The 24,489-nt window shown below is 42.6% G+C and overlaps 1 protein-coding gene across 1 annotated transcript in view; it reads left to right on the forward strand.

Annotated features, from left to right (window-relative positions):
• The window catches only part of LRRC9 (leucine rich repeat containing 9), a 3,097,114-nt gene that overhangs the window by 640,313 nt on the left and 2,432,312 nt on the right, over positions 1-24,489 (forward strand). The window contains exon 5 of the mRNA XM_044073581.1: positions 7,686-7,749. Coding sequence (XP_043929516.1) covers positions 7,686-7,749 — 64 coding nt within the window. The remainder of the gene's footprint in view (positions 1-7,685; positions 7,750-24,489) is intronic.

A 24,489-nucleotide genomic window follows, 5' to 3' on the forward strand; every position in this document is an offset into this window, starting at 1 on the left:
AGTCCCTCACTGAAGCCACCGACTTGGAGGAAGGGGAGGGCTCGCCCAGATCACGTCCAATGATGTCTCCTTTGGAGACGTAATGGAACTCCTTTGCCAGACGGTGGGAGGTCCACCCCAAAGCCAACTTTGGACGAGTCTGTGTTCCTGGAAGCTTTTGGCATGGGCCCATGTACCTCCTGGGTGTCCCCTCCCTCAGATTCATTAGTGGACATCATCACAATGTGAGCATGGAAGGATCTGGACACCGTGGAGCCTATTCCAAAGCATCCTGATAAAATTTTGAGTCCCCTCAGACTCAAGTTGGAGTAATGGATACGTGGTAGACGCTGTGGTGGTGGCAGCCACCACCAAGAAAGAACTGGCTCAGGAGAGTTCTACTGTTCATTCTCCAGACCGAGAGGCCAGGACGATGGACCATCTGGGGAAGTGGGTTTACACTTCAGCTACCTTTTCTATAAGGGCGCTGAATTATTTGGCCCACGTTATCCGACTGCAGCGTGACCTGGTCAAGGAGGTGGCTGAGTCACCCATGGAGTTCATGTTGCCAGAGGATAAGCAAGCATTCTCCATGCGGATGGCCACTCTCAAAGTGGTTTCAAACACGTCCTCGCACCTCCTTTTGCATGCCACCGAAGGAGCTGCAAGGGCTGCCAGTTCCAGTGTTGCCACGAGGCGTCACGCCTAGCTCCAGCTATGTCACTTTATAGAACCCTTCAAGGCATTGTTTGCGAATGCCCTTTATGATGGTTCTTCTCTGTTTGAAAAGACCATACGTGAGACACTGGTCCAGAGTGAGAAGGATGGGAAGATACTGTCTGCCGTCGGGATCAGCTTCTCTACCACTCAAAGATCCTTCTTGAGGAATCAGCGAGGGCAAAAGAAGATGTGGTTATGAAAGTCTCAGTACTCCCAGGACACTTGGGACTCATCTTCCCCCAGAGGTAGAGGGAGTTACGATAGACGCCGCCCCATAGGCAGAGGGGGTCCAAGGAATGTTGGGTCTCGAGAACCTTTCTTGGACAGGCCTGCTCAGCAGCCCTGAGCGGTTGCCCAACTGCTCATCTCTGGAGGCAGTCAGGGGTCATGTTTCATTGCACCTAATGGCGTGGAACTCTGTGTCAACAGACCGCTGGATGCTACAAATCATATCCAGAGGATATTCCATTCCTTTCATACTACCACCTATTCCCCCAAAACACTTCCCAGACATTCCACCCGTGCAAAGGGAGGTTGCAGCACTCGAAATAGAAAAGCTGCTAAAGAAGCGAGTCATCCAACCCATCCCCCTAGATCAATCTGGATTGAACATTTATTCCAGGTTCTTTTTAGTGCCAAAAAAGACTGGGGACCTAAGACCTGTCCTGGATCTTTCTGCCTTGAATCTTAATGTTGCCAAAGTAAAGTTCCGGATGGTCACTTTGCAATCCATTGTGCCCTATTTGCAGGAGAACTATTGGATGTGCTTGACAGACCTCCAGGATGCATACTATGATATAAAGATGCACAGACATTCCAGGAGGTTTCTCCACTTCCAGCTAGGAGCCAATCATTATCAGTTCAGAGCCCTCCCCTTTGATCTCACCACAACCCCCAGGGTGTTCACCAAGGTCATGGCAGTTGTAGCGGCTCACCTGAGACTTCAGGGTATACAGGTCTTCCCATACCTGGATGATTGGCTCCTTGCTGCCCCCACCAGGCGCCTACTTTGTCAAGCCAGAGACCATTTCCTGAGGCTAACCAGTAACTTGGAGATCACAGTCAACACAAACTAATCATCTCTGAATCCATTTCAAATTTTAGAATTCATCAGAGCAAGATTAGCTACCATCCAGATGAAGGTCTTCCTCACCCCAGAGAGAGTTTGGAGCTTACGTCCCCACGTGTCTCTTATTATTCAGCCTCATCTTCCCTCTGTGAAGGCAGTATTGCGAGCTGTTTGTTCAATGGCAGTCACCATCACGCTTCTTCCTTGTGCCAGTCTTCACATGCGGGTACTTCAGTGGACATTAGCAGTCCAGTGGTCCCTTTTAGACCTGCCATTAGCTCATCCGATACATATAAGCAGGGCTTGCAGGGAATCTCTGCCCTGGTGGATGCACTCCGACATGGTCAAGGGACGCCCCTTTATTGCAACCCCTCCCCAAGCCACGGTGACCACAGATGCCTCCAAGCTAGGCTGTGGGGGGGGGGGGGGCATTGCTCGGGAAGGACAATCCAAGGCATATGGTCCCTGAACAAGACCAAGTTGCATATCAATGTCCTAGAGATGAGGGCAGTCCTTTTAGCTTTCCAGGCCCATAATGCCTTTCTCCCTCTGGGAACTATTGCAATACAGTCAGAGAACATGTCAGTAGTCTGACACATCAACAAGCCGGGAGGAACCAGATCTAACCCCCTTTGTCGAGAGGCCATGAGAGTGTGGGAATGGGCAATTTCCACCAACCGGTTTCTGGTAACAACGTACATTCCGAGACGGTCCAACATACTAGCGGACAAGCTGTGCAGGACTATTCTGATGCCTTATGAGTGGTCTCTGAATCCTTCTGTTGCAGAGCAGATCTTCCTAGAGTGGTGTCGGCCTTGCTGCAATCTCTTCGCATCTCCTTACAACTTGAATTGCAGCGAGTTCTTCGCGCTAATCCCCCCGCAGGGGGAAACCCCCAGGAATGCTCTAGTCTATGTTTGGCCTCCCGGTCTTCTCTGTGCTTACCCTTCGTTACATCTCATACCAAAATTTCTTCAGAAGGCCTGCAGGTTGGGGAGCACAGTGATCTTCATTGCCCCACTCTGGCCTCAACAAGTCTGATTTCCTTTCCTTTGGTCTCATCTTATAGCTCCGCATGGATCTTGGATCCAATCCCACATCTTATCTCTCACCCCTCGAAGGTTCCTCATTCAAACCTGGTCAGCCTGAAGCTCGCTGCTTTGTTGCTCCAGTTCCATTGATAGCTAGGAGTCCTGGTTTATCCTCACTGGTCAAAACTGTTCTGGTGGCGGCTCACAAATTGTCCACCAGGAAACTTTACTTTGGCAAATGAAAACGCTTCTCTAGTTGGGCCTCTTAAAGGGACTTGGATCCCTTCACAGCTCCAGTCCTGGCAGTATTGGAGTTTTTGGTGAGTATATTTCATCAGGGCACTAGCTCTTCTGCTGTAAAAGTTCAACTGGCTGCCATTTCCATCTTTCATATTTTGGAAAATATGGTTTCATTAGCCTCTTCTAGACTGTGCAAATCCTTGATTAAGGGTACTTTTCTTTTAAGACCTCCGGTGAAGGATATGCTTCCTCTTTGGGACCTCACTTTTGTCTTACAGGCTCTGGTTTATTCACCTTTCGAGCCCACAGCGTCTGTGGGCCTTCAATTTTTATCATGGAAAACAGCCTTCCTAGTGGCTATCACCTCAGCTAGGAGGGTATCAGAACTTCAAGCGTTATCCATCAAAGCTCCGTATATGATCTTCCACAAGGATAGGGTGTTGCTCCATACCAGTCCTTCCTTTCTTCCAAAGGTTGCTTCTGAAAACCATATTAACCAGATGATTAACCTTCCTGTTTTCTTTCCAAATTTTCAGAACAGGGATGAATATAAGTTACATTTATTGGATGTACACGCTAACCAACATGCGACTTAGAGACAAAGCCTGGACACAATACCAGAGGAACAAATCCACATCTACCCTCAATGAATACAAAACTCTTCGTAACTCAGTTAAAAGCTTATCTCTGCAAACCGTCGAAACTACTTCTCCCAACTTCAAAGCAACCACAAAACCAACCCACAAAGGTTCTGGAGAGGTATAACTGCCCTCTTAAAACCTGGTACTACAGAAAACCCAATACATTGCCCAAATGTACAAGACACTGATCTTGCCACCCAATTCAACTCTTTTTTCATAGATTCTATTTCCAAACTTACCTCCTCTTTTTCAAATATCAATCCACCTACTACCTCCACTTCTCCTCACCCATCTCCCCCTCCATCTTCTTTCACTCATCCCCCACCCTCTCAACCCCCATCTTTTCACATTAAACATATTCCTACTTCTATCATAAAAAACTCCTACAGAAACTAAAACCATGCACCAATGCCCGTGATTACATTCCCTCATACTTCCTCAGCATAGCTGCCGAAGCCATTGCCCTCCCTATCAGTATCCTTATCAACCACTCTATCCAAGAAGGTATTGTTCCTCATATCTGGAAAAAAGCTTACATCATTCCTCTGCATAAAGGTGGAACTAATACTAATATTACCAACTTCTGTCCCATCGCCATTCTCTCTCCCATTTCAAAAGTCCTAGAGAAATGTATCCATCTTCAGCTCCTTCCCCATCTCTTAGACAACAACCTATTAACTCCTACCCAGCATGGATTCAGACCCCATCATAGCACTATGACCGCCCTCCTATCCTTCCTAGAAACTGTGAGTAAAGCTAGAGATTCTGGCCTCACTGTATCTACCATCCTACTCGATCTCTCTAAGGCCTTTGACACTATCTCTCATAACCTACTTCTCACTAAGCTATCTAACATAAACCTTTCCTCATCATCCATTACTTGGTTTACCAGCTATCTCTCCAATAGGCAACAAGCTGTCAAGTGGAAGAAAGCCACCTCCTCCTTTCTCAACACCCCCACAGGTGTCCCACAAGGTTCTATAATGGGCCCCCTCCTCTTCAATATTTTCATTAATGACATTTTCCACTCTATCCCTCTTGCAAACATTATTCAATATGCAGATGATTCCACAATTATCTGTGCTGCCACATCCATCCCAACTCTTTTAAAGCTTACTCAAGATGCCTTCTCCTCCACAGAACAGTGGATGAAAGACAACCATCTAGCACTCAATACTGCTAAAACTAAACTAATGATATTTACTCCCTCTAAAACTAATAACTTTGAAAGAAATTTATTCTCCATCACCAGCCAAAATAACACACCTCTTGAGCTGGTATCTGAAACCAAACTACTAGGAGTCCAAATCGATGACCAGCTTAAATTCAACTCCCATCTACTACTAAACATAAAAAAAAACACCAAAAACTTGGCATGCTCTACCGACACAATCAGTTCCTCACCTTAACTACAAAACTTACTCTCTCTACCACATTTCTCCTTCCCTCCCTTCTCTATGATGCCCCTCTTCTAACAAACCTACAATCATCTCTCAAAACCAAACTGTCCTCTTGCTACAATAAAATAGCCAGATTCGCCACCAGCAACAAATCATCAACACATCACTGTGAACCTCTCCACAAACTCAACTGGCTAGAACTTCTCAACTACCTCTTCTACACTCAGCTCACCTATGCTCATAAACTCATATTCCAGCCATACCTCTGTCCCTTCCTCTCAACTACCTTTAAAATGCACCACACCCAAAGACTTCTAAGATCAAACAATCAAAACCTTATTGAGGTTTACAGACCCCTCCACCCCCCAGGTCGAAACCTCCTGTCCTTCTCACTAGCATGCCTATGGAACTCCCTTCCCCCCTCCATTCGTACAATTGCTAGCCTCCCATACTTTAAAAAATCACTTCACTCTCATCTAACATCCACATGGGAATGCTCCTGCTCCCATCCCTCATAACCTACTCTCAACTCTTTTTTTTTTTCTCTTCTCCTTCTCACAAATCCCAGATAGCAAATTCATGCTTGCTTGTAGTATACAACTCCTTACTTGTACCTAGCAATCTCTTAGCCTACTGCATCTACCTATCTATCCTTAATCCCACTAGGAGACAAAAAAAAAAACACTTTCTATTTTTAATATTTTTGCATGTATTACTTTTGATTGAAATATGTTTGATCTGTCTTATAACCAGAAATTGTACAATGTTAATCTCTGTAATCTTCATGTAATCTATGTGTGGAACTTAATCTTTGTATAATCTGTATGTGGAGCTTTTCTCCCCAGGACTCCATTGAAAAGGGGTTCTTTAGGCCCAATGGACGATCCTGGTTAAACAACTGCAAATAAATAAATAATTAAAATAAATGTACATAGACAATTGAGGTTCTGCCTGCACAGAACTAAGGCTTTTCGCAAGTCTGATCAGTTATTTGTTTCATATGCTAAACCCTTTCTAGGCAGACCAATCTCCAAAGTGACTATTGCTTGATGGATTTCTCGGTGTATCCTTAAGGTGTACTCCGACAAAGGCATTTCTCCTCTGGGTCAAGTGAAAGCACATTCCACCAGGTCCATGGCTACTTCTGCAGCTTTTTGGTCGAAGGTTTGTCTGGATGATATTTGTTCTGTGACTACTTGGTCCTTATCTCAAACCTTTATTTCACATTACAAACTAGACATGGTTTCTAGAGGTAGAGCATCCTTTGGCTCTGCAGTGCTCCAGACTATCCTTCCATGAGGGCCACCCAGGTGTTTGGTAGCTGGGGACTCTGTCCCACAAGTTGATGACCAAATGAAGTAAACTACTTCAGATAAAGAAGTTATCTACTCACCATAATGTTCCATCTGAGTAGTTGTACTTCATTTGTCTTCAACCATCCCTCCCTCCTTCCCCCTGACCTTATCTGTATTTTTGTTACTCTGGTATATAGGAGAAGGCACCTCTGTGGTTCACCTGTTCATGCTTGTTAGGTTGATGAATAACCTGTTGTGGTAAGGTCTTATTTGGGTCGGGCTTGTGTTAGGGTGCAGCAAACTCGATCTAAGAAAAGCAAGGAGATGGAGGGGTATTATGGGTAAGGGGAGGAGCTTGCAGCTCGGATAAGAAGCTGGTGAAGCGGCCTTCTCCGATCCGAATCCCCCCCCACACACACACACACACACACACACACACACACACACACACACACACACACACACACACACACGTTGAAAACAAATGGCGTACAACTACTCAGATGGAACGTTATGGTGAGTACATAACTTTTTTCCTTCATTTTTAAGAGGAATGACCATAATGATTAAAGATTTGACTCAAGATAGACTATCTAATCCCTCTGTCTTCATCTTAAATCTAATGCCTTGTAATTAATTTTATATAACTTCTTAATTTAGACCGTGTAGAGCTGCCCTGTGAATGTGTGTGCTTGCTTAATTTATTTTAGGTGCTTATTTCATTCAAAACATTACACACATACTGTGGATGTATCACTTTTTGAGTTGTGTTAAATTTTCTATGATCTGCTTGAGTGTGTTAGTCATTTTCCTGCTACGTAGCAATAAGCATGATGTTAACTGTATGTAAAGCAGGGTTAGTTCTGTGCCCCTTTGAAAAAGGGCTATCATGTAATTGTGATATTATACAAATTTAAATCCTTCAATTTTTTCACTTTATTCATTCAAATGTATACTTAACCCTTGAAATTGATCTTAGTATTTGCACTTGTGATATCATCTAGGACACATTTGTTACAAGACATGATAAACCATAAACTTTTGAAAATCATGCTTCTAGTCCAGAAACTAGAAGCACACATGCCTTGAAGCTAATGGTTTAAGGAATGTACAGCATTAGTTTGCTTTAGAGAGGTGTTAAAGTACACCACGTGTAATTCACTAAATTTTATATCCGCAATGATTAAACCACTATTGTCACTTACATGCTTTATGACTTGCTTTCTTGGTTGCAGAAGTACAGTATGTGTGATTTCTACTAGACTATATCATTTTAATGGTTTTTGATGTTATTGCTTGTTTATTTATAGGGATTAGAGACATTAAAAAAACTGAAGGAACTAAATCTGGCTGATAATTTCATCAACAAAGTTGGTAGGTAACCTTTACTTTTATGATAACCCACAGTTTAAACATCATGTGTTATTTACCTACACTTGTTTGCTGGCAAGATGTATCACATACTATTACTAATGTTTTAGCACTACACTACTTAAAAACTTATGAAGTGACAAACATTTTTACAGCCGTGATGTGTAGAGCTGTAAATGTCACCTCTTTTGTTATAACGTTTTGTGACTGAAGTGCTGAAAAGACAGAGCACATTTGACATTTATAGTATTTTTCCATATTTATATAGACAGCTGTAGGATCATGTACATGCATTTGCCATATTTTTCTTACATCCCTTCATAAGCAGTAGCATTAAAAATCATGAGCTCGATGGTAAAATTACCATAGCTTTAAGAGAAGCTCTTCTCCTCCCTTGAAAATTTGGTATAATTTTGGATTCTTAGCAGATGGAAGGAAACTTGTCCCCATGTAGGCATCTGTTTATTATTAGTGTTAAAAGGATAAGCAATTATGTTTCATAACTTGTTGAGGAAGATTGTATGTAAATTATCAGTACAGGATGATCTATGACACGTTTCTTGAGCAGATTTTAGTAGTGTGCACAGTAATTGAGTATTAGCATCAGTGTTATTGTTGAACTGCAAGGCTTTATGGTGTTTTAAGTTATAGAGGATGCTGTTTTGGGAAAGGTGAGAGAAATGCTATTAGTTGCTATAAAAGTAGAGAAAGCAGGAGTGGTAATTGAGTTTGTGGGCTTTATGGTTTGAATTGTAATTTGGGTTGTTTATTTTAGTAGTGTATTGGTTGTATGTGTTAATTTGAAGATATAAGATAAAATTAAGAATTTTGATTATACAGGATAAAACATTTTGGTAGTATTAGTTGTTTTCTATGATATTGTGGCTAATAGTAATCTCACAGAATGTGATACGTATCTGAAAGCAGGAGCATTTTGTCTTGGTAAATCATGTTAGGAGATGAGTGTAGTGGAGAATGAGGCAGATAGGTAATGGGTGTGGGGTGTATGAAGTTGATCACACCTCCCATATTAGTGGGAGACAATCTGTCTGCACATGTTCAGTGCAGCAGATACCCAGACAGCTTAATGCTGCTTAAGGCAGGAATTAACAGAAAATGCCAATTTAGTGGAGACAGGATGCCAGCTATAAGCAGAAATGTTAGTAGATTACTATGCAAGTGAGCATAGTAAGCATTTAAATAAAATAAATTATGGTTAGACACAGTTAGACTTTGGAAGGAAGTCAAGAAAAGCAGAAAACATTAGTGAGTCAGGTATTACTTGACTATGTGGGAAGGTACAACATTTGAGGAAATGGTAGGACAGAGAGGACATTTGCTGTAATTGGTGACAGCAGTGAATATTATTGTCCAAATCAAATAAACAGTAAGTGTGTTTTCAGACAAAATACTTGAAATGCAGCATATTGTATGACATGGGCTTATTTCTTCAGAGCTTCCTTGTGCCTGGCTTGGTCAGCTGTGCATGCAAGACTTGGATTATTGCTTCTAAAACCATCTGGGCCTACAAAGCTGATACATGTACTGCACTTGCTATAAATGTTTCAGTGATATTTAAAACTTCTGTGCTGTATTTTGTTGCATCTATCACTGTTTTGCAGTCTGCACTTGTTAAATAAAGTCCATTTGTTTGTTACTGTACTGCCCTTAGGTTGTTTTAACAGGATTCTGCAAAAGCTGTTCTGCCAAAATATTTCTAAGTTTTACAAAGTTTTTGTGTGTTGTGAACATTTCTCAGGGTTAGTGAACTTATATCCAAGGATTCCTGATATTACAGGAATTCCTACTTCTGTTCTAAAGCATTTGTTATTGCATTTGAGCTCAAAGCCAGTTTATTTTACACTGGAATGGTTCTTTTGCACTCCAGTGGGAGCAGAGAGCTAAATTTAACACATCCATGGTGGGAACTACTGGTCAATAGCATATCGTGTTTTCATCTGATTGGCCGGTGAGTTTAACTTTAGAAAGGTCTTTCATCCTGCTGGTATAAAAGATGTCCAAATACGATTCCCCATGCTTGCATATAAGCAAACCTCTCCAGTTTAAAATCCTCCATAGGAAACACTCTCCATAGTCTCTCACTGTTCACAGCTGCTCAAAGAGCTGCCAGTTTGTACACATGCTGGTACACCTGCAGGTCATTTAAGAGTATATTACTAAACACATTCACTTTGACCTTTAAGTGACTCCCTTACTCCTTCCCATTTATTGCCTTTCATAGCGTAGGCTTCAGATCTGCTGAATCTAGACTGTTTGGTATCAGTGTGCTCTTAAACCAGCCATCTTACATTAAGAGGGCCTCCCTGTACCTTTGTGCAGAAGTGTGTAGCTCAGGATCCATCTAAGCCTGGGATTGCTGGAAAAAGGCTCAGCTTGGGGCTATCCCATTGGTAGTTGTGTTAAACCTGTTTAAATGTGGCTGTATTACCTATCTGCCTTGCATTTGTGCAGGTGTGAGCTCAGTATACCAGAGCTACTCAATGTTTGGAAACTTTAGCCAGAGTTCTGGAGTGCATCGGCCATGAAGTGCAAGGCAGTCACTGAAAAAAAGAGAAAAATAAGTATATTTTAAGCCAGCAGTACACTTTGTATTTAACTGAATTACTGCTTCATTTATGCTGTTTGCGACTTAAGTCCAGCTAGCCCACTTCCTTCCCAAGTACCACATTCAGAAAAATCCTGCCACAACAGACAGGCAGTTTCCCATCATTTTTCCTGCCAGCTTGATTGATATGGGCATCTTGAGGTAATTTAGCAATTGCCTCATGTATATTTACAACCATTTACTCTTAAAACAAACTAATACCCTATGTGAGAGATGCAAATACACTGTGGAATTGGTGACAATTCTCCTATAAAAACAAACTAGACATCAAACAGGTTGTCAGTACATACGTTTCACCTCTCGCGCAAACCTCACCTCTCACGCAAAATAAGGTCATGACACATAAACCTACATATGCAAAAGTACCCAGTAAAAGCTTACCAGAAGAACAGACACACCCAAATGCACACCACCCTCACTCACAACTGAGCAAAAAAAAAAAAAAACACTACACATATCAACACTCACCCATGTCTCAACAAATAAGCCCCTAAGACAAAACACATCAAATGTCTTTTTCATAGGCGACTGCATAGTGAGACACAGAGATGTCCTGCTCACCATGCTGGACAAGGAGAAGGTCACCGTCAGCTGCCTTTCAGGTGCCATATCTGACAAATCACGCATGAATTCTTCACTCAAGCACCGTTATGACTCTGTCATACTTCATGTTGGAGAGAATGACTTAAGACGTACCTCTCTGGACTATATGAAGAAAGACTTGATGGAACTTTCTGATTGTGTCCCAGACCTTATGTCCCTAATCCTAAGCAGTAGCCTACCGTCACCCAGGATGATGTCACAATATAAACAAAAGTTGATTGACTTCAGCAATTGGCTCAGCTTCTGGTGACATTCCAGGGGGATCCATTATCTATCAGCTTGGGAGGATATGGTAGACAGACCTTGCTGCTTTGCTAGAGATAGTCTGCACCTGTCCCTCCTGTGCTTTAGGATACTGGCAAACGCCATTGCCTCCACATTGTCCCATGTCAAAACAACAAATTTTCCAACATAACAAAATCTAATCAAGACAAACTCAGGGTCGTGCTGCTTAATGCTACAAGTTTAAACATGAAACCGCACTGGTTCAAGACTGCTGAGAGCACCCCAACTGTGCAAGGCTGCAATGCCTTCCACACTTTCAGACCTCAAAATAAGCGTGAAGGAACCAAAGGTGGAGGTATATCCATCTTCATTAAAATGAAATAACACTGAGACTGGCTAAACAGTAGGACACTCTCAAAACTGCTCCATGTCCAATTAACTATTGGGAAAGTACCATACCAAATCATTGCTAGCTATAAATCCCCACCATGAACCAGGATAAACATACCTCCTACCACAATTTACTGGAAGCCCTTGCCATACAGCCCAACACCTTAGTCATGGTAGATTTCAACTATCTTTCCATAGACTGGAGGACGTGGGACATACACAAGGAAAATTATGCTGAACCACAGGTTCCTAGACTTACAAATGCTCTGGAAGAGATAGTATGCACCCCCACTAGGGACTGCAATGTTCTGGACATAGTACTCACCAACATGGGGGGGTCACTGTATTGCTCCATGTGTGATGCCCACCCTGGTTAGATCAGACCACAGATTTGTTTGAAATAACTACTGGAACTGACACCCTCACAGGAGCAAAAATTATAAAAAAAACTTTACCAGCCTACTAGGTGATGGTATAAAAAGCTTCATACCACCCACAATTGCAGACATAAGTGATCACTATGCAGAAGTTTAAATGCACTATACAAACACTTAAGTGACTGTGTAAACTCTGCTGTACCTGACCGGATCAAAACCAGGTCTTCCCATAACAAACAAGCCACCATGGTAGACTTCAAGTATAAACAGAATATATAACAAGAGGAAGAAACTGTTGTCCAAAAGGAAGAGGGATGTCACTTTGCAGAGGAAGAGTTCCCTCCTAAGCCTAAACAAGAAAATCAGAAATCTTGTAAAATCTTCAAAAGCAAATTACGAAACTAAAATTGGATCCGTAACCAAGGATAATTATAAGGCTGCATTAACTACATCTGAAGTCTAAAAGGGGATGCCTAGTTATGTGCCAAACTGGCTGTAGATGGGATCGCTGATACTACACTGGAAGATATCATTAACTTGTTAAATGACAGATTCAGCGCAAACTTCATCCCCCTATCCCCACCTACCAAATCCAAAAGCATCCCTGACACCAGTCCTCTTCCTAGTATCTCTAGAGAACAGGTCATCTCTGTACTCGACAAGGCCAAAAATACTGTCTTTTAAAAGTTTAATTTTGGGACAGGTTAGTATATGTGTTTGAAATAGAGCTGGTGTTATAGTAGAGAAACTTAGTGTTATCAGGGATAGCTGTATCTGATGTTATAGAAGGCTTATGGGTGTTGGTAGTAGATGTATGGTAGGATGTTAGTTGAAGAAGGAGGAATGGTAGAGAAAGGGAAATGAGTGTTATTGATGGGGGGACATGGTATCAGGTTGTATAGTAGAGAATTTGATAAAATTGGTTATTCCTGAGAAGGTGATAGAAATATTAGGTGAGTATTTTAAAAGGTGAAAGAAAGAGATTAAGATAGATATTGAAATAGGAATATAATGTGAAAGCAGGAGATATATTTTAATGCTGTGTGGATATGTTGGATATGTAGAGAAGGGGAGTGATGATGTTTAATACTAGAATAGCTTTAATTGGTTAAAAATGGAAGTAGGAGGATCATGGGAAGTATAAAGCTAGGAAGGAATGTTTGGAGTGGGTGAGATGCGGGGAAGGATAGGGGAGTGGGGTGAGCCCGAGCAGGAAAACCCAGTAGGAATAGCAAGTCAAGTTGGAGAACAATCAATCAGTAAAGAAATTGCTGATGTCCTTTTATAGTAGTGCAAGTGTGTAATGTTTACAGTAGGTAGTGAGCTAAGATAAAGTGCCAAAATATTCAGACCACGGAGAAAACAAACAGAAGAAAAGGAGTGTTAAAGGTAGAATAAAAGTGGGTAAAAAAGTAGTATTGGAACTACAGTACGGTAAAAGTAGCTTAATGCTAGAGAAATAATGCAGTCAGATAAACTAAGATAGAGAAAACATTGAACACAGCAGGAAAATTAAGAAAGTGAAGATTATCTATATGTAAAGAAAGATGGGAGCAATAATGGGTAACTAATGTGTCCCTGTGATGAGCAGGAAAAGCCAAAATAAAGGTAGCAAAAATAGTTAGGGTTATACAGAAAAAATCCAGAAAAAAACATAACATGTTGGAGGTAGTTATAGAAGCAGAAAGGGTTAAAGTTTGGATAAAGTCTTTGTAAGGTTCGAGTGATATCTGGTATTGGAATTATGGAAGGGTGGTGGAGACAAGTCTTATACCTATAACTAAAGGCAGAGAAAACAAGTAAAAGGTGGGTTTAGGAGGTGAAAATGAATACAGTACAGTAAGAATGGTTATAAGACCAGAGAAAAGATAGAGAAGGAGATGAGGTTGGGGAGAGTAGAGTGTAGAGAATGCTGGCAAATAGGGCCTGTAAGAAAAGTAACAGTATATGGCCAGTAGAGAGAGAGAGAGAGGAAAACAAGGTAAATGTGAGTTTAAATAATTGCTTATTACATATACATTAACTATAACGTGAACAATATGTGCTAACTCTGCATCAGTTACTTGTTATAGAAACAAAATAGTTTATGAGCAAGTCATGATAATGTCTATAACAGAAAGCCAAAATTAGGGCATAGCAAGCATAAAAACTGTGGCAGCATTAATTAGCTATAGCACAAACAAAATTAAGATGTGATACAGTGCTGCAAGCTACCATATAAATGTAATGAGCACTATGTTGCATTAAGATCACTAACATAACAGCATAATTAAAAGTTAAAAGGCATTTAAAAGGCTAGATCCAGCATTAGGTAGAATGCAGTAGAAATGCTTAAAGACATAGCAGGAACAGTGAAATAGTACCATAAATCGGCACTTGCACATCACCGTTAAAGCTTATACAGCACAAATAATATTAAAAGCCGATTTAATGCAGTAAGAATGGCTGAAACATAGCAAAATCAGTGTGACAGATTCTTAAAACAGTACTCGTACATCACAGCAAAGTTTATATAGCACTAAGCATGTTAAAAGCCGTTTCAAGGCTAATAGTTCATTAAGTAAAGTTTTCCACTCAGACTTTGGTCACTATGAGGGAATACATCATGATTTTGAGTCTCATGGCATCTATGATTCTCATGATACTCCTGGAAAGACTTCACATAAGAAAGATACAGTGTTATCTGAAGTCTCTTTGGTCCCAGCATCAACACCCTGCATCATTTCAAATTCCACTACTGGGTAAGAAGAAAAACGTTTGGCGGAGACGACAGATTTCCTTAAATACAGGTCTTCCCTTTTCCCTCCTTGCTCCAAAGCAGTCAGTCACCACAGACACTTTGGACATTGCTTGGGGAGCAGTTTCAGGAGGGATTAAGGTGCAGGGGGTGTTGGACCCCAAGGACAGACAGAAGCACATAAATATCAATGAGATTCTTGCTTTGATCAAGGCACTCAACGCTTTGCTCCATCTTTGATCTTTTGGGACCTCTTCAAGTGGTTACCAATAATACCACAGTTATTGCGGCATATCAACAAACAAGGGGGAAAAAGGTCATACCCCCTTTGCAGACTAGCCATGTTAACTTGGGATATAGCTTCACAGCACAGTCTCACTCTACAGGTATCCTACATTGTCATTGCAGAATTGTGTGGCAGACAAGCTGAGCAGGTCCAGGGCAGACCCTCAGAAATGGAAACTGGATTGGGGGTCTTCCAATATTTGATCCATCTATTGAGAGTTCCTTATGTAAACATCTTTACCGCCTCTCTGAACAATCAACAGGCAAGATTATGTTCCAGGACTCCATGCAAGAAGGCTTGGAAGACAGATGTCTTTTCTTTTCTTTTCCTAGGACAGGAATTTTCCTGTATGCTTTTCCATCATTTCCACTAATATCCAGGGTAGTTCTGAAGATTCAAAAGGAATCGCCCTAGATCATTGTGGTGACTCCCTTCTGGCCAAGGCAACCATGGTTCTCCTTTTTTTTTGGAAATGGCCAGGGGCAGTTTCCACAAGCTTTTTCATAGGCTGGATCTACTCAAATAAGAAAAGAGGTGTTTGATACACCCCAGCTTCAATCATCTTCATTTGACTGCCTGGATGGTAGGGCCTTAGTTCCTTTAGGTACCTGTGTACTGAGGAATTGCAGCAGATACTAATGGAGGCAAGATAGCCTGTTACTCGAAAATCATATATTAGCAAATGGAAAAGGTTTCGTAGTTGGTGCCAACAACATAACCAGCACTCATTCAGGGCAAGCTGTTCTCTGGTTTTACAATATTTGCCTGAGTTACTATCCACTGGCCTTTCCTATTTCTTTATCAAAGTTTGTTTGTCTGCCATTTCAGCATGTCTGCCCATGTCTCTTCTTCTTTCAATACAGACCAGTTTCAAAATGTTCTTGATAGGAGTTTTTGCATAAGAGGCCTCCAAGAAAACTGATAGCCCATCCTTGTGATCTTAATTTTGTGTTAGAGAAGCTAACAGTTTCACAATTTGAACCAGCTAATCTGACTGACTTGAGGTTCTTAACATGGAAGACAGTTTTACTGATTGCTCTGACCTTTGCAAAAAGGGTATCTGAGATGCAAGCTTTTATGGTGAGTCAACCCTATCTCAAATTTCCATCGGGACAGGGTTTCTTGGAGAACTAAGTCTTCTTTTATGTCTAAAGTAGTATCTGAGTTTACTATAAGCCAGAACTATCCAGCTTTCCATTTTCTTTCTTGAACCTAAAAATGAGGGATAAAGGATACTCTATACCATGGATGTCCATAGACAACTCTGGTACTATCTTGACAGGACTAAATCTTTCAAATCTTCAGATAAGTAGTTCAGTTCTTGTGGAGGTAAGAAGAAGGGACAGCCTGTGCCAAGAGACTATTTCCAAATGGTTGTGTAAAGTTAAAAGCTTTCGGTATACTCACCATAACAAAATTATTCCAGGCAAGGTCAAGGCCCACTCTGCCAAGGCCTTGGCTTCATCTATTACTTTTGGAAAGGGTTGGATTCTAGAAGTACTCTAGAAGCTGCTACTTATTCCTCTGTATGTACTTTTACAAAACACTGTAAGCTTGATTCCTTCAGTAGGTCCAGATCAAGCTTTGCTAGGACCATTCTCCAGGGCCTCCTGAACTGTTCTCCTTCCACCTCCTAAATTTAGTTAGCTAAGGTAATCTACCCATATAGCTAAGGGTACTGCAGCAGAGTCAGTATGATGAACATAGTACATTTGTGTAAGTTGAACTTAACATAGCAGTAGAGGTTTGAATGATCAGTGCTGCAGTAGTTGCTCTCTCCCACCACACCCCTTGTCTTTTTGGTGTTGGTGTTGTCACTGTGAGGGAATAAATCAGGATTTTGGGTCTTGTGGCATCTATGATTTTTATATCCCTGACAAAATTCCTGGTTCTAGCACCAAAATCCTTTGTCTTTTCCTATGCCAATGCTGGGGTTTGTCATAAGAGAAATCACTTGATGGAGGCAGTCACTGTTCATCTTATTGCTGCAGTAGCCTTATATATGGGTTGTATTCTGCCAAGGATATAACAGATGGCCAGCTTCCAAGGCTTCAGGGCACCTTCCATGCACCCAAACTATCACACAGCTTAAGCTGAGCTGACTAAATGACAAAGTTTGGGTGCCAAGCCCTTCAGAGCTGCTGCCAAAAGAGTATGCTCCTATGAGGCTTTTGAGGATCCACAGTCAACGTGTGCTGTTCTTTTGCTGGGTAGATAAGTTTCCTTTGGGGAAAAATTATTTTATTTATTAATGATACTTTCCTCAACAGGAAAGTAATTTTAATGATAGGATTTTGTGCATTAATGGATTGCTGCGCGACTGTACCGTACTTTTAAATGAGAGCACTATTTTTTCCTGTCAGCTTGACAGTGGTTTAAAGTAACTGAAAAACATTTTTTTCCTGTGAAGAAATTGTTCATTTTAGTTTGTAGGACTGGCAAAGTATATTAAAGTGCTTTTATTACTGTGTTTGTCTGTGAAAAAAGTGACTCTTAATGACTTTGTTTTTACTAGCATTTGCTACTTGTTTTTACTGGGAAGAAAGCACCATTTTTGGCTTGAGCATGGAACTTCCTTACGTCTCCATCAAGGTTCATTTATCTGGCATTTCAGCATGTCTGCTGATTTGATTCTCCTCTTTTGGTGCATTCTCATGCAAAACCCCTTTCAAAAATATTGTAACATAAGGCCTCCAAGAAAACTGGTGGCCCCTCCTGTGTTAAGTTTACTTAAGCAATTATACTTTTCTCCGTTTAGTCTTAAGTCTTGCATTTTTTATTTTTTCTCTATCCCTCACTGCTTCCTCTTGAGCCTCCCTTGTTTCATGAGTTTATACTATGCCTCTGTTCTTTTTGCTTCTGCTGTGAGCTTCAGTTCTTCCTGTTTACTTTTTGCCTTGGCCCCTCTCATGATTTTAGGAGATTAGCCACATCGTTGCTTTTCCACTGTCATGATAGCAGATCTTGACAAGAGGACAGAAAAAAAAAATAAACTTACTCTCATGGGTAAGTACTAGGCTTGCTGCCCTTGTGGTCCATTTTAAGACCAGCCAATTTCTGTTTTAGTGTCAAAATTAACCTATCCCACTTGATGTTAGCTTGGCCTTACCCATTCCATGGTTGATATTTTTATATTACCCCTAGTAAGAATAACTCTGATCATATCATAGATGATGTTTTGGAACCCATGCATGGGCTGAAGTGTTTAGATGCTTTCCCTGTCCCTTATTAGTACAGTGGGCAGTTCTGTGGTAAATTTTCTGTTCCCCATCCATAGATCCAAGTTACACGTGGATATGGACAGGGATAAAACTTCATTTTACGTGGATGAAGAATCTGTTTCAGAGCAGCAGTATGCTCTGTGATATACCTGTCCCTCCAAGTCATTTTGTTGTCTCAGGCAATTTGTGAATTCTGCAGTCTTGTGACATGCTGACTTGGCAAAGGGGCTAGTTACTGTTTTTTTCTTTTGGTTTGCCATATCTGTTGATCTGATGTTGCCTTCATTTGCTCTTCAACCTATGGATTTCGGATCCGAGCATTGGATCCAACTTGGCCGTGTACCAAAGCTGTAGGCTCCAACATCTGAGCTCTTCATCTACCTATGATGCCCCTCTCCTTCAAATCCCTCAGATCTCATTTGCAGCATTTCGTAAAGCACTGGGTTCTCTTCATTCTGAGCTCCTCAGGGGATTCCATTTTTCTCTGCGAGTGATTTCTCTCAAATTTTCTCAGTTTTTAGTTCTACTGTTTATGCTAATCTCCTTTCTTCCTCTTTGCCCATTCCTTGTCAGGGAAGGAATAATTTTTTTGTGGTTTATTTCCCCAACCATTCCTTACCCCATCTCTTTTGTCTGAAATAGTTAGATGTACTATATTATTATTAGTTTATTATATATATATATATATATATCAAAAACATATATTTGCTTTTAATCGTAGTTGTCTTCTTTTTTGGTATTACTGGCTTGTGATCTTTGTTGTTGTGACACCATGGCTGACTGTAAACCTGCTGGGATTAAAAAATGTATCACTTGTGGGCACAAGATCCCACTTTCTGATGTACATGCCGAGTGTGTAGTTTGTCTAGGGGCGGTTCATCTCAACTATTCTTGCTCTGTGTTGGTTTTAACCAGCGGGCACTTATTGACCACTGGTAAAACTTATTTTGAAGGGGCTTCTTCCAAGTTTTTCCTCTTCAGTCACCCCTTCTACTTCAGGGGCTCAACCCCCCACTAAGAAGATAGGAAGAGGTCCCCCAGCAGATCTTGCCACTCCAGGGATCCTCCCACCAAAATTCTGAGGTCTTCGGAGCTGACTGCTTCTGCTCTGATTCTCATTCAAACCGCTCCTAGTCCAAGCCGTAGTTTCTGCCCCAAGTCCGTGTCGTCGAGACCTAAGTCACCTCTCTTGCAGCAGCCTAGGCCCACTTCCAAGCCTGCTTTGGTGGCTTCATCTGTTAAGTTGGTCCATAGCCTCTCTAAAGCCAAGGTGGACAGCATGATGGTGAAATTCCTCAAGGCATAAATCCATCTGGGGATCTTGCCTGCTCCGTACCCTCCTGGATCAGTGAGCAACATCCTTGCCTTCACTGCTATTGTTACTTTCCTGATCCAATCATGGATTTCAGAAGTATCGTGTCCAAACCTCCCTGAAGCTGAGAAGTCAGAGCTGCCTGGTATGGTTACCTCGACTCCGATGGTCTCCCTCTTTCACCTGGTTCTGACTGTTTCAGAGCCTAGTGATTCTCAGAGCCATAGCTTTGGCCCCAGGTCCTAGGGGTTTACGTCAGCTACAAAATTCTTGGAGCTGTCAAGCTTTGGTGCTTGACAGCTTGGCTGCAACTCTCCACTTGATCCATGGAAGACTGGGGCTCCTACAGCTTCCCCCATTGACTGCTTCGGCTCTGGTGGGGGTGCCTGGACTGTCCCGATCTCTATCGGCTTTTAAAGTGGTGGAGAGGGCCCTCTCTCCACCCAGAAGAGCCTCGGATCTGCCTGCTTTGGACTCTGGTCCCCCCTTAGGTGCATCTTTGCCTGAGACATCTACTCAGTCCCCTGTGGGACAGCCTGCCCTGAAGGACTTCCAGTCTATTTCTGGTGTGGAACCCCTAGAGTCTTCCAAAACCTCTCAGAAACACCACAACCAAAGAGGTCCCTCAGAAGTATACATGTAAAAGGAGACACCTGGATTCCCCTTTGGAATCCCTCACTGAGAACACCAATCTCAATGAAGGAGAAGGGTCCCCCAGATCTCCACCTGAGGATGTATGTTTTGGTGACATCATGGAAATTCTTTGCCAGAAGGGTGGTTGATCTTCCAAAAGCCCAAATCCAGAGGAATCGGTGTTCCTGGAAGCCTTTGGGTTAGGCCAATCCACTTCTTGGGTGTCCCCCTCGCAGCCCCCCTTATCGATCTTGTGTCCTGCAGGGCGTGGAAGGATCCAGACACAGTGGAACCAATCACTAAGCAGCCTGATAAGATCTTCAGTGCCCCTTCTGACCAACCGCATTAGACCAATAGGATTACAGTTGATGCCGTGGTGGTTGCAGCCGTCGCCAAAAAAAACTAGCCCAACAAAGCTCCACTATCCCTCCCACTAACAGGGAGTCTAGGGCTTTATGTTTCTGTCTGGATTTATGTTTCAGCAACCATCACTTTGTGAGTGCTGAACTACTTGGCACACGTAACCAGGCTACAGAGGGACTTGGTTAAGGAACTCTCTAGCTTGTCCCCAGGGTCCATGTCTGCTGAGGATCAGAAATCCTATTTGTTGAGAATGGCCACCCTCAAGTCTATTTCCAACACGTCCATGAGGTTAATCTTGCATGCAGCAGAGGGTGCCTCACAGGCAGCCAGATCAGGCATTGTGGTCAGACACCACACCTGGATGCAGCTGTGTGATTTTTTGGAACCCTATAGGGTGTCTTTTGTCAATGCTTCCTTCGATGGATCAACCCTTTTTGGCCAGACGGTTAAAGATACAGATTCCCAAAGTGAAAAGGACAGAAAGTCCTTGTCTGCTGTCGGGATATGCTTTTCTACCCCACAACGGTTCTTTTCCAGGAACCAGCATGGAGGTAATAAGCTGTGGTTCCGTAAGCCACAGGATCCTTTCCAGGATTCACCAGAGGACCTTTCTCTTAGAGGCACAGGGGGAAACTGTTATAATAAGATGCCCTCATAGTAGAGGGGGGTCTGATAAAGTAGGGGTCCCAAGATTCTTTCTCAGACAGGCCAAATCAGTGGTCCTGAAGGATTGCCTGACTGCTGTACTCTTGAGGCAGTTAGGGGACATTTGTCTCTGCTCCCAACAGCCTTGGAAGCCATCACATGAGATCGATGGGTGTTAAAGATCATATCCAGAGGCTATTTTATACCCTTTTCAAGAAAACCTTCCCCAAGGAAGATCCTCCCCGCTGTCCCACCCAGTTGGCGGGAGACTGCAGCATCCGAGATTTCAATGCTGCTCTTAAAAAGAGTCATCCAAAGCATCCACCCAGACCAGCTCATATCCGGCTTTTGCTCAAGATTCTTTTTAGTGCCCAAAAAGATGGGTGACCTCAGAGCCATTCTGGATGTTACACTCCTCAGTAAGTCAACTGTTATCTCAAAGTTACGAATGGTCACACTACAGTCCAGTCTGCCCTTCCTACAGAAAGATGATTCAATGTGCTCTATAGACCTTCAGGATACGTACCATTACATCGAGATGAACAGGCACTCCAGAAGGTACCGCCGCTTCAGGCTGGGAGGCAATCACCACCAGTTCTGAGCACTGCCCTTTGGTCTCACCACAGCCCCCAGGGTTTACCAAGTGCATGGCAGTGGTAGCAGCTCACCTGCGACTGCAAGGATTTCAGATGGTTCCTTACCTAGACAATTGGCTCCTAATTGTTGCGACTAGGTATCGACTTCTTCAAGCCAGAGAATACCCACTTCAGCTAGCCTCAACCTTGGGCATATCTATCAATCTAAACAAATCTCATCTGGTTCCTGTTCAGGTCATATATTTTATTGGAGCTTGCTTGGACACCTCTCGGCCCGTAGCACTTCTTACTCCTGACAGAATCTCCAGTCAGAGATGTCTTGTCAGACAGATTATGGACACTCCTTTGCCCCAAACCAGTCTTGTTCTTCAGGCCTTGGGGTCCATGGTGGCGACAGTCACTCTGGTATCCTTGGCCCGCCTTCATATGAGACTGCTTCAGTGGAACTTAGCAGTGTAATGGTCACTTCTGTGTTGCTCTCTGAACCACTTTATCAGGATCTCCGAGCATGCAAACAGTCACTTATCTGTTGGATGCAATCAGATGACCTTCTCCAGAGCCAGCCTTACGTTCTTCCTCCCCCCTCAGACCACTGTGCCCACAGATGCTTCCTAACTTGGGTGGGGGGCACTATCTGGGACAGACAGTTCAAGGCACCTGTTCCCGCCAGAGACCATTTTGCATATAAATGTTCTGGAGATGAGAGCGGTGCTTCTTGCATTGCAAACCCTCCATTCCTCTCTCCCGATAGAACTATTGCAATTCAGACAGACAACATGACAGTAGTCTGGTACATCAGCAAATAAGGAAGAACCATGTCTTATCCGTTGTGTCGAGAGGCCATGAGGTTCTGGCAGTGGACGATCTCTTCAAATCACTTTCTCATACCGATGCACATTCTGTGGAAGTCGAACATTCTAGCGGACAAGCTCAGCAGAACCATCCTGATGCCTCATGAGTAGTCACTAAACCCTGTAGTGGCAAATATAATCTTCCAGAGATGGGGTCAACATTGCTGCGACCTGTTTGTGTCTCCCTCTATCACCAAGAGCAGTGAGTTTTTTGCCCTGATCCCTCCACAGGGACAATCACTGAGAGATTCTCTAGTCCATGCTTTGCCCCCCCGGTTTACTTTATGCCTTTCCTCCTGTTGTGCTCATTTCCAAATTTCTTCAGAAAGCACAGAGATTGAAGTGCCAAGCCATCCCTCATTGCCCCCTTTTGACCCCATCAAGTGTGGTTCCCCTTCCTTTGGTCTCATCTGGATTGTCCACTTTGGACTCTGAAGGCCTCTCCAGATCTCTTGTCCCATCCATTGGGACTCACCCATCCAGATCTCCTGAACTTGAAACTAACTTCTTGGTTTCTCCACTTCAAATGATGCCTAGAAATTCTGTGCTTTCCTCCCCAGATTGAAAAATTTTGGTTGGGGCCGACAAACCTTCTATTTACTGACATAAAGCTTGCTCATGGAAGAGATTCTCTGTATGGGCCAATCAGAACAATTTAGACCCCCCCCCCCCCTCTGCACCACTACCAGCAGTTTTGGACTTTTTGGCTCATCTTTTTAATACCGGTGTGAGTTTTTCTACAGTTAAAGTACAACTTGCTGCCATTTCCAGTTTTCATGTAGGGGAGAACTCCTCCTCTCAAACCTCATCTAAACTGTGCAAGGCCTTCCTGAATGGTACCTTTCTCCTACGTCCTCCTATCAAGGATCATACCCTTCCTTGAGACCTCACCTTAGTTCTTCAGGCTTTAATCTCATCTCCTTTTGAACCTGCAGTGAAAGTAGACTTAAAAGTTCCTTACCTTGAAAACTGTTTTCTTGGTGGCCATCACTTCACCTAAGAGGGTTTTGAAACTACATGCCTTGTCTTGCAAACCTCCATGTTTTATCTTCCATAACGACAGGTTTACCTTATGTAGTAATCCCTCCTTTTTGCCCAAGGTCGCTTCTGAGGCTAACTTAAATCAAGTAATCAGGCTTACGGTGTTCTTTCCTAACTTTCAAAACAAGGGAGAGTATCTTCTCCATACATTAGATGCGCATAGACAACTATGCTTTTATTTGGACAGAACTAAAACGTTCAGGAAATCTGATCAACTTTTCATTTCTTTTTCTAAGTCCAGATTAGGTAACCCAGTTTCCAAGGTTATGCTAGCCCATTGGATTACCAGTTGTATCAAACTTTCTTATTCCTCCAAGGGCCCTTCATTACCTGGACATATTAAAGCCCATTGTACCAGATCTGTTTCTACTTCTTCATCCGTTTGGTCATAACTTCCCATAGGTGAAATTTGTGTGGCTGATACGTGGTCCAACCATCATACCTTTATTTCCCATTACAAGCTGGATATAATCACCAGGTCCAGGGCAACCTTTGGTTTCACTGTGCTCTGGAAGAACATTCCTTGAGGGACTCCCAAGTTCCTTTAGTTGCTGGGGACCCTGTCCCATAGGTTGAAGAGCAAATGAAGGCAACAACATCAAATAAACTGTACTCACCATAACTTTCCATCTGTGTTGTTGCCTCTCATTTTCTCTTCAACCTTCCCTCCCTCCATCCCCTGCCTTTTCAAGGACCTAACAGATATTGTTTTTGAACAGATGCTTCTGTTTCCCTTTGAGCTCCTGAAGTATCCTAGCTTGGGTGGTTGTTATTCTATGTAATGTCTCTTGCCTTTTTGCGTGTTTTGTTTGTGATATGCTAGGTTGCAGCAAACTT

Source organism: Protopterus annectens, chromosome 6.part0, assembly GCF_019279795.1.
Source record: "Protopterus annectens isolate FY-2018-M chromosome 6.part0, PAN1.0, whole genome shotgun sequence".
Classification (NCBI taxonomy): domain Eukaryota; kingdom Metazoa; phylum Chordata; order Ceratodontiformes; family Protopteridae; genus Protopterus; species Protopterus annectens.